The following is an 11,456-nucleotide window of genomic DNA, read 5'->3' as shown; positions in this document are numbered from 1 at the left end:
TGATGGCGCGCTGGCCGCTGATTGGCTATTGAGAGGGGGAAAATATTATGGTATAGCGTCTCCAATTTTGGAGCTGACCCGGACTGTTCCAGCTTGCTAGCTACGACGGTTGCGATGTGTACACGGTGCGATGTGTGAATTGTTTACCGGAAGTCGAAAATTGTCTTGACTAGTCATTTACCAAGCAAGGGCGATACCGGTCGACTGCCGTTCTCGACCTCGCAACCCTTCAAAATCTAAAATGCTCCAAAAGACTATGGACCATTGTATGGTGGTTCGGCTCCCGCGGAGATGATACCGACTGAGTGACATTGACAGAAGATTGTTGTCATTGTTGATATTCACGTGCAATGCATCAGCGACATCCTCTCCACGAACACTGTGTCACCGACCAGGGAAAAGTGGCGTCGAAGGGAGAGAGTATGGTGCCGTAAAATGCCTCGAAGTTCCGTCCGACCCGTCTAAAATGTCTACTTACTTACGTTAAGGTTAGTTATTTTACAGATTTCCTAATCACTAATCATCGTCAACATGATTGACAACGTGCCATAACTCCCACAATATGCCACGGCTCACAGTCCCTAAATTGTGGAGGGACCGTGCACGGCTTTATCATTAGTGATTAATACCTGCGTACCAGTTAGCTCTGCATGGCAGGGCTGTGTGTTACCGGCGTTACACGGCCTCCCACCACATGGTGGTAACGCCGGTAACACACAGCCCTGCCATGCAGAGCTACGTACCAGTGTGTGTTCCCGGCGTTATATATGGCCGCCTCCAACCACATACCGTATAACGCCGGGAACATACAGCATTGTACGCAGGGTTACATGGCACATGCTATGCAAGGGACTGTGTACCATCCCTTGGCACATTGTGTGCGCCAGCGCAAACTGTCAGGTGATTGATGCGACTATGGATCTGAAGCAAGTGTCAATACTTTTTATTATGAAAGAGCAAGCTTATTCCATGACTGCAAGACCGCATGACTGCACCATATTAGGGAGCATTCGTTATTTACGGGCAGGGGGGGGACGGTGGAAATCAGGGGGGGGTTGACTTTTGCAAAACCACTTTTTAGGGGGGGGGGTCAAATTTTACAATCAATGATTGAAAGGGGGGGTAAAATTTTACAAAGGTTTGTATTGAGTTATGGAAAACAAAATTGACTTTGGAATTTCACCGAAATGTTGCTTGTGTAACCGATGTTTCGAGACAGCAGAATAATAACCGACCGAAGCTCAGCCAAATTTATTTCTCTAACAGGGCCAACAAGTCCGAGAGCAGCAACACAGCATGTAGCCCTGAGTTCAGGTCTGTGTGTTCCTGGTGTATACGGCCTCCACCACAGCCCTGCAACGGTCTGTGGAGATAACTGGGGTCTCTGCAGCGAGATTCAAAACTGGGGATCTCCATGGGTAAACAACTTGTCGAGTATGTTATGTTTCAGAAAATGAGTGGTTTTGGACGTTAGGAGAAGTCAATCGCATCTTTCTGGGATTGGTTAGGAGGTAAAGGTAGGCAGGGAAAGGATTTTGCCCCAATAGAGCAGAATTTCGGCCATAAAGACCGTTTAGTCTTCATTGCGGTCCAGATCCAGGCCGCAGAGACCTCAAGTCTGTTCAAAGACCATTGCAGGGCTTTGGTAGAGGCCACATAATGCTGGGAACACATGTGCACACACCTGTATACGCAGGGCTACACAGCATGGGGCATCAAATGAGGAACCAACACACAGTCATATAATGTAACAAACAACTTCTGTATATTACTATATTGTGTCAAATATCGGGGTCTACATATAAAATAGTAAAACCGTACTTCAAAACTATAAATATTACTCCATGGTAACAGTAACCGTACTGATCGACCTCCCGACGGCAGGAGTCGAACACACTTTCAGAACAAAACTCTGTTCAAACCCTTTCTAAATGCTTAACAATTTCTATGGAAACTTAACGTTACCGCAGAGGTACCTCAGACTTGACCACGCGGCTGGGAAACACAAATAGTTCACACGCGACTTTAACTAAATGTTCGATGATGAGCACAATTGTAAGTCCCGTGTAATGTCTGCACATGAAAGTCGGCGACAACACACGCAATTCACTGCTAAGCAGCGTCCAGTTCTTTGTTTACTTCCGGTCAGGACGTGCCGAACTAATCTGAAGTCTTCCTCTGCTAACTCTGCGCATCGACAAAAGTTCAGTGGAACGATCATAAATAATGTTCTCATGACAATCTCAGACATCTGACTGAATTCAATAAACGGAATAAAGTTCACAGTTAACACACAATTTGCTGCAGAAAGATCAGCTTTCAACTTGTGGTGATATTATCATCTTAGCGTGCAGTGCGTATATTGCAAATATACGGCACGGCTTTCACTTGTGTGAGCAATGTTCGTTCCATCGACTAAAGTAGAGGATGGCGTAGGGTTTAAATAAACAGTCCGATCTGCATAAAATTCGATCTCTGCCACTCACCGGTTTCTTTACATATCTGCTGACTTGAGTAAGACTCAAAATAGAGAAATATCTGACTTAAAAAGCACATGCTGACACTCAAACCTTCCAGTGCCAGTGCAGCATGCAACGTAAAAATCTCTCTGGAAAGTTCCCGTCTTGGACTCCCTAGGTATACAGTGATAACACACAAGAACTCCCAGGCAAAATAGAAAATACACAGGTCCTCCATACATAATCTATGAGAAGCTATGAATAATTTCTTTTAAATACAAAACTAGCTAAATCTGTGTATTTATAGACTCTTGGTTATTGATATTAATGTACTTGATAAGACTAGGGTAGTTACCAGTGCATGTGTGAGCAAGAAATTTGATTTTGGAATTTCACTGAATTGTTAATTCACTATCTTGTCAGAGGAAACTATGAATAATTTTTTTCCATTACAAAACTAGTTAAATCTGTGTATTTATGTACGCTTGATTATTGATATTAATTTACTTGATTAGACTAGGGTGGTAACAAGTGGACGTTTGTGCAAGAAATTTGATTTTGGAATGTCACCGAAATGTTGATTCACTATCTTGTCTATATGGAAACTATGAATAATTTTTTTCCAATATAAAACTAGGTAAATCTGCGTATTTATGTACTCTTGATTATTGATATTAGTGTACTTGATTAGACTAGAGCGATTACAAGTTCATGTGTGTGCAAAAAATTTGATTTTGGCATTTCACCAAAAATGTTGATTCTCTAGTATGTGAGGAAACTTCAGCCCAGGGCCACAGGGTGCGAAGGGTTAATGAATCAAATCTGATGAAATTTTTTTTTATCATGGGGGGGGGGGGGTCACATTTTACAATTTTTGATGAATTGAGGTGGGGAGGTCAAATTTTAGAAATTTGATTTGGAGAGGGGGGTCGCTTTTTACGTTTTTCATTTGTCGCTCAAATTCCACCGCCCATGCTCCCTTACTAAATAAATATCAGCTTGGTTGCAAATAGGTTGACCCATAGACAGTAGGGGGATCTTCCCCCACTGTCTATGGTTGACTGTTTCCTTGCCTCACTCAACCTCAGCACTGCACACTGCATGCTTCAAACATTGGAAGTAAACATTAATTGTATTTCATACTAAAACTTTGAATTTCGTGTTGAAATGATGATGCATCTATAAGTTGATAGAAACATGGTCCGGTGGAGGGACTGTGATAGAAAACATAAGCAGTAATAAACAAGCATAATGGTTGATAATATTTAAGTATACTACTTAGTAGTATTTGGTTTTTGTAAATGCAAAGCATGTAACATATACATGTGTTCCATTGATAATAACAAAATTGAAATGTCCAGAGATTGTGTCTCACACACTATTCTTTGCTCTGTCTATAGTTGTGCAGGGATGTACTCACTCTTTGACACTTACATTTCAGGACTGGACCCCAGAAGAACTGAAGAAGTTTTGCATTACACTTCATTCGATGAACATGGTTAAAAATGTTCCATTTTACAACTTGGTGGTGTTGTGTTCAGTGGAGGAGATGAAAGATATCATTGAGATAATGAGCGGAAGCCAACTACTCGTTGAAAAAGGCTACTATTATGTAAACACTTATCCAGGTAAATGGTAGAATCTTCTTGAAAATTATATCTGATTCTTCCTGCCAGTCTCACAAAGTTTAAATATTCTCTCTAATTTAATTAATATGGCACCTCTGATATTTAGGAAATCAGCATTTGTAGGTACTACTATGTAAGACATAGGGCTTTTCTGAATGAATTACCCATATTTGTCCAAGTGTAAGCCTCTGCTCATGTATAAGTGCCCCTTCCCCTTTGATTTCTGAGGATTTTTGAGTCTTGAGAAAGCTTTACATCTGTGTATTAGCCCCTACCCTAATTTAACTCAAATACTGTAGGTAGAGCCTTCTTAAGTAAATGTTGGTAGAAACATACATAAATAATTATGAAATCACCTTGAGTAAAACAGTCATGTGCAAGGCTTAGACTTTGCATACTTGGCTTACAGGTCTGACTTTCAATTGTACTGTTTTTTTTTCTCATAGGTTCTACTGTTACCATGTGCAATGCAGTTCATGGCGTGCTCATTGGCTATTGGTCTGTGACAGGAGATGTTGCTATGGAGCAAGTCAACATGCCAGAGAAGGAGTCACATCACAATTTTTGGTCTTGCACAGCAGATACTAAAGTGAGAAATGATGATGGTACAGTGGCAAATGAGACTCAGAAGCCTATTGATCTGATGGAGATCTTAATCGAAACTTTTAGTTCTGAAGATGCAATGGTCTTGGATGCCTGCAGTGGTACAGGTGTGTAGTGAACCAATACAAACAGTATGATAGAGTTACCTTGGTATAGCCTGGTATGTAAAAATGATAGTTTAATCAATCAAAATACACAAGAGACAGTGATCAGAAATGTTGCTCATCAAAAAGATAAAAGTTAATTTTCACATTAAATGTCCGGAATGACTGCTTCCCATGGAAAAATGATGAGTGGCTGACCGTTTAGTTAATCTGTTTACCATATAACCATCTTCACAATTCTTTCTGACTTATTTTTCCAGGTTCTACAGCAGTTGCAGTATTGCGGACAGGCCGAGATGTGTTTGCAATAGAAAAGGATGCCGACCAGTATGCCTGCTTATCGTCCAGAATCCTGCAAACATTTTCTGGTGAGGAAAGCCAATAGGAAAATCCCCACTTTCTGTTTTGAGGTAGAACATGCATTGATGACAATTCAGACTCTCAAATTTGTACAATTCCTTTCTGATCTACCACCCATATAGGCTCATTTTAAAACAATTTGAGAACGAAAACATTTCACTGCTTCAGTTTTTAGCTCCACTGTCAGCGACATGGAGCTTATCTAATATCTACTCATCTGATAGCTTTGAGATTTGGAAGAAAAATTCTTAGTTATGATCTGAATGTAATTTATTCAAAGTAGGATGAAATCTGCAATTTTGTATTTTTGGGTAATTTTGCCATTATTGGTCAAATTTCTTTTTCTTTAGATCTTTCTGAAATTTTGTATACAGATTCTCAGCAATTATCATATGTAATATATTGTGATTATGGTGAAATCTACAATTTTGTAATTTGGGGGAATTATTACTGTATTTGGTCAAAATATTTTCTCTCAAAAACTCATAGAACTCATCTGATAACTTTGATATTTAATTGACATGTTCCTTGGGTTGACTTGAATGTCATACATTTAAATTGTGGTGGAATGTTTAATTTTGTATTTTCAAAGCTATTTTGCCATTTGTTGTCAGGCCAATGTAAGGGAACTATCAAAGATATCCACCTTCCTCATCAACATATGTCACAAATAGGTAGCCTTTACATAACCCAGCGGAGCTGTATGGGTTGCGTGTTTGATATTGCAAAATTTTATTATTAATTCCTTCATAGAGTTAACACAGAGGTGGTGGCTGTTTGCTTGTAGAATAAATGTCATGAAATCATAATTTTATTACATTTTTAAAACTGCTATTGAGCTGCTCCATTATACTGTAACAGTTTTTTTCATCTTTTAAAATAAACCATACTTGGATTTGAAGTTTCTCCCCTTGTTTGTTTGTATGTATGTATTTGCAAACACCAATATTAGTGTGTGTATTATGGAAGTTGAGAGAGTATATAACACATAACAAGTGGGGGTTTGAGAATAATACTTTAAATTTCATGTTAGTTGTTGTAAACGTAAGGAGAAATCTTGCTCTTGATCTCTCACACCCATCAATTGACTTTCAAAACTTTTATTTTGAAATGCCTGAACTTTTTGTCAGGCCAGTTAAGGGTTGGCATTTGAAATCCCTGATCTGTTGATCTGACCAGTTGAGGGTTGGCATTTGAAATCCCTGAACTGTTTGCCTGACCAGTTAAGGGTTGGCATTTGAAATCCCTGATCTGTTGATCTGACCAGTTGAGGGTTGGCATTTGAAATCCCTGAACTGGGTTGGTCTGACCAGTTGAGGGTTGGCATTTGAAATCCCTGATCTGTTGATCTGACCAGTTGAGGGTTGGCATTTGAAATCCCTGAACTGGGTTGGTCTGACCAGTTGAGGGTTGGCATTTGAAATCCCTGAACTGGGTTGGTCTGACCAGTTGAGGGTTGGCATTTGAAATCCCTGAACTGTTTACATTTGAATCTTACTGATGCTGGGTGAGGTTTTTCCCATGTATATCAGTCATTGTAATAATTACTTAGAGAGTGTGGGCCAGATAACATTTATTAATGTGAAAATATGACCACAGCCATGAATTTGGCTAATGAAGTGGCAAAGCGAAAATATTAACGTTGTTTGTCAGTGCCGCCAAAATTTTTTTTCACTGTGTAATTTTTTTTACAAAAATAGTTAATTAGTCTTGTTGGTTTGCAAAGGAAATGCCATTTCAAGTTTTATCAGAGTCAAAACAGAGACCAGTTATTTTAATTTGACAATATAAAAATTTTCCGTGATAAAGACTAGAAATCCTTAAATGTGTAAAATCCAAAAAACATGTGCAAGTGTTCTACGCTATAACCAGTATCTAACCATATGGTATATTGTTTAATTCGGATGGGTATCATGATAGGCTTTTCACTATATTATTTGAATTTGAAAGTACAGGTGAAGAACTTGCCAGAGGCTTAGGGGGAAGTGTTGGATGATGATTTTCCCCTATCTTGCATCAACAATTTTAAGATATTGAAGTGTGCAATGGTGCAGTCTGCGGCAATCTGAGAGGTGTCTTTAATTTGTTTTTATTAGTAAGTGAAACTATTAGACACTCCAAGGGGACATCACAAGGGTCACGATATGGCGCTTCCCCCTCTCGTATTGAAAAACTTGACAAATTGATTTGTGTAATGATGCTATCTGAGAGGTGTTTCAATTTATATTGCACTCAGTAAAATTGTTTGAAAATGACTTTCGAATAAGTGTCAAAATGGTCATTGAACTGAGGTAAATTAAGACATATGTTTCTGTGATAATGAAGTATGAATTCACAACAGTGAATTCATCCTTTGAAAAATTTGATAAATTAATTTTTGCAATGGTGCAGTGTAGTGAAATCTGAGAGGTATTTTCAATTTGTATTTTAACAGTAAAACTGTTAGACGACCCGGACCCAAGAGGGAGATTAAGAGAGGGGTGTCCCCTTCTCGCATCGAAAATTTCGAAAAATTGATGTCTGTAATGACGCAATCTGAGAGGTGTTTTCCCCCTCTTCCTCTCCACATTTGGAGTGACCCCATTGAAGTTTTCAATAATCTGAGTGACCCCCTGACATTCCTCACACCCCGGGCCGTAAATAATGACGGTTCCCTAAGACTGAGCATCGTTGGCTTTATTCAAAGCCCAATCACATAGTAGTATAGCTACGCCAGGTGTTAAGAAGACATGAATATTCATATCATTGAAATATTATAAAAGCCAAGAATTTTAGTGCCAGGCAATTTGCTGTTCCTCGCACACAAAGGACGGGTTGCAGTCCGAAGGCATCTCACCAGGTGTTCCCTCATGTTAAATTGTGTAAGCCTATGCATATTAGTGCAACCTCCCCACCAACCCACCCTGTGACTAGTAAACGTTTTACGTACTTCGCTCGGAATATTCCCCAACAATACCCACATTCCCTATCGTTAACAATAGGCCATATTCACGACCGGTATGATAAGGCTTTGAATATTATACATCTATTATCAAAATTACTGGACTCTCATTTTTATCGCCTTTATACCTCACTTAGTAAAATCCATTGGCATTCTTTCACTTCTTATATTTTCAATGCCAAGATAGGATTAAGCAAATCAGTGCGGAAATATGTCCAGATCATAAGTTTTAATAGATTTCAATATATGGTTATTAACAAATTACGGAGATTTATGTCCGAGTACATCGTGCTTCGGAAGTATTGTCCTCGACGTTGAACATCGAGGACAACACCAAAGCGTACAGTGTACGAGGATATAAATCCTTGTATTTTGTGAATAGCCTTATTATTATACACCTTTTCAGCCAATTTTACCAGGAAAATGTCATAATTGAAGCGTTTTCAGGATGTCCGTTGCTTACACTGTACTCCCAGGACTTCACTGAGCGATCGCGAAAAGACAGCAAACGCGTTCAGCACGTCCGCCAAGTACACAGAACGAAATTTCAACCCGTGCAACACAGTGCATGCGTTATAAACTGTAGGAAAATAGCGCAATGTCACTTAAATTCACAGGTTTTAGACTCACCACAATTAATTTCGAGAAGGACTGAATGTTTAAAATAATCTCTTCTTTTAGCCCGTGCTGACGTAAAGATGTTTTTGGGTCAAGGTCAAAGAGCGTTTGATAACACCTTAAGTTAGATACCTAAACTTACGACGATGCTCCAAAGGTTAGAGACGCAGGTTGATAATAATGTATTCCTTTGCGATAGGAACTCACCTTAATAAGCCTCAGAATACTGATTGTCTCCCATGATTTGATATTTGAAAAAAAGTGGGCCACGTACCGTATATCTATCTATCTATCTATCTATCTATCTATATATATATATCTATCTATCTATCTATATATATATATATATAAATATGTATATTATAGTATACACACACACACAAATTACTTAAAGTACAATGTAATAATATATGTTGTTTTAGTTTAATGTACTCTGCAATCCTCATCCGTCTGAAAATTGCAGGATACATTAAACTTAGTTATATCACACCAGTATATTGATGTCGCAAATACAGCGATCTGATTGGTCGAGCCGGAAAAAGAACCGTGGTATATTGGCAATATACCATGGCTGGCACAAGCTCGAGCTCTCAGCGTTAGCAACAATCCGTTTTTGACATCCCGCGCAAGAATTGCAATATACTGTTATGATATAATAGCAATAAATCACACCCAGCGACTGTATACCACTCGATTTTGACCAGTTCACTTCATATATGCACTCGCTATCGCTCGTGCACATATGTCGTGAAATGGTCAAAATCTCGCTGTACACAGTCGCTGTTTGTGCTTTATTGCTTAAGTAACAGGTATTATTACTTTGCATTTGAAGTAATTTGTGCTATTATTTATAACGCTCTGGTTTCCGCACTTTGAATCACAGAGCTCGAAGCGGAGACCAGAACGTTATCAATCATTACACAGATACTTCAAGTACAATGTAATGATATTTTTACTTAAATTTCATGTGTTCTGCAAACCAGAAAATAGCAAACGTCTTGGATGTGACATTTATTCTGAATGACGACAAGGTCTATCTGTATCGTAAACCAAACGACTAAACAATGTATGTCCACAAGCAGTCTAATCACCCTCCAACTATAAACACGTCCCTGAAGCAACAAGCAAAACGCAACTTGTTGACAAACGCTTTCCAAAGGGATCTAAATTTTACAGATCTTTAATAGGAACACACACTGCATGAAAACCCAATAAAACTTACTGTATTAGCATGAATTATTCCCTGTATTTTAGATGAAAGCCTGTATTCTTCTCCATCCATGTGAATTCACGTGTTTTATTCTATAATACAGGCAACTCATTAGTGTGAATTTATCTGTATTATTGCTTTTTGATGAAGTGACAATTAAAACGAGTTACAGCTGAATGGAGAATACGGCTAATATAATTAAAAATGCATAATAAGAGGGAGACCAGCGTAAAGATCGACCAGCTTATTGTTATTGCCGAGGCAATTCCACATGTCCCTTGATGGGTAACTGCCAAGTCAAAGGTGTGGTTTACATATCCAAGGTATCAACGGGGCAGCTTGGAGAAGGTTTACATCGGCCTCACCGATAAAACCTTCAATACGCGCTTCGTTAATCACATGCAATTATTCAGTAATGATAAGTACCAGCATTACACAGAGCTCTAAAAAACAAGTCTTTGACATCTCTTGACATCTCTTATGGACAAAAGCATCGAGTTACTCTATCATAAGCGGGCCATATATTTTTATATCAGGAAAGCTACACATTACCAATGCTGACAAATCTACGCTGTTAAATAAACGCTTTCCCTTGAGCGCAAAATTATTTTGCAGTGCTATAAAACTTTCATTAAATTGAGTACGGAGTAAACAGTAAACCAGAAAGCTCGAAAAAAATCTGGTTCATTGTTGTCATCGTAGTAAAGGTTAAAACAATTGGCAATAAGATAATTCTATAAAGTTACGAAGCTTTTTAGAAGCAATCATGAGAATTCGTAAACACGTTTGTTGTATTGACATTGTTTATAAGTGACTTCGGCGATCGACTGATGACAATGATATACTTTAGATTTGACTGGATTAACAGAAAAATATGACTGATGATTTGTTTACCTGCAGTATGCTGAATCTGTTCTCGACAACGTGGGACCCCTTTCTTTCATAGAAAGGGTGTATTATGTTTTTGATAACACCTATTCTAACTTCTCAAATTCAGAGTTCATTCGCTTGCTTACAAACTACAGTTCCATGCAGACCATCGTTCTATGTTTGTATTCCAAAAACTGTAATTAACATGTAAAATTTTTAATATGAATAACTATTTAAAGGATTGACGATATCAAAGATAGATTAGGTTAAACAAAAAAGTCACTCACCAGAGTCTAATTCGCCTATTACAGAATGCATTCCCGACTGAGTGTCATGTTGACCTTTGGTCTTGACTAGAGGAACATCTCTGTCAGTACTTGATTCTAGAGTTTTTTTCTCAGCTTAAAGTAAATGATAATGTGGACATATTGGAAATCGTTCTATTAATTTTGCAAGGTGAAGATGTAGTCAAATGGCGGTCACGCTCGTAGCCATGAAATCTCTCAACAATCATTCACAAGACATTTCCTCCGTAGATGATGCTATTATATTTCAACCTAGCAAATCGCCGCTGTGTATTGAGGTAAGTTGTACAGCCAGGGAAGGAACAGTTTTACACAGACTCTGCATTTACTTCAGCTTACGAGTTGAGCTACATCGATG

At 38.5% G+C, this 11,456-nt stretch overlaps 1 protein-coding gene across 1 annotated transcript; it reads left to right on the top strand.

The window, feature by feature from the left end:
• Positions 1 to 473: 473 nt before the first annotated feature.
• Positions 474 to 5,413, top strand: LOC139132474 (uncharacterized). The gene is made up of 4 exons (XM_070698804.1): positions 474 to 488; positions 3,901 to 4,087; positions 4,534 to 4,797; positions 5,055 to 5,413. Exons 2-4 carry the CDS (start codon positions 3,949 to 3,951, stop codon positions 5,177 to 5,179), a joined length of 528 nt encoding a protein of 175 aa, XP_070554905.1. The 5' UTR covers positions 474 to 488; positions 3,901 to 3,948; the 3' UTR covers positions 5,180 to 5,413.
• Positions 5,414 to 11,456: the final 6,043 nt, after the last annotated feature.

Source organism: Ptychodera flava, chromosome 5 (assembly GCF_041260155.1).
Source record: "Ptychodera flava strain L36383 chromosome 5, AS_Pfla_20210202, whole genome shotgun sequence".
Taxonomy (NCBI): Eukaryota; Metazoa; Hemichordata; class Enteropneusta; family Ptychoderidae; genus Ptychodera; species Ptychodera flava.
Note: the sequence above shows the minus strand (reverse complement) of the source record. Positions and strands in the feature narration are given on the sequence as shown.

What these genes read in the sequence shown, in the direction of transcription:
- LOC139132474 (XM_070698804.1), top strand. Translation starts at nt 3,949, where the DNA reads ATGAACATGGTTAAAAATGTTCCATTTTACAACTTGGTGGTGTTGTGT. An exon ending in TTATGTAAACACTTATCCAG is followed by an intron (nt 4,088 to 4,533) that starts GTAAATGGTAGA and finishes TTTTTCTCATAG; the next exon opens with GTTCTACTGTTACCATGTGC. An exon ending in GGATGCCTGCAGTGGTACAG is followed by an intron (nt 4,798 to 5,054) that starts GTGTGTAGTGAA and finishes TTATTTTTCCAG; the next exon opens with GTTCTACAGCAGTTGCAGTA.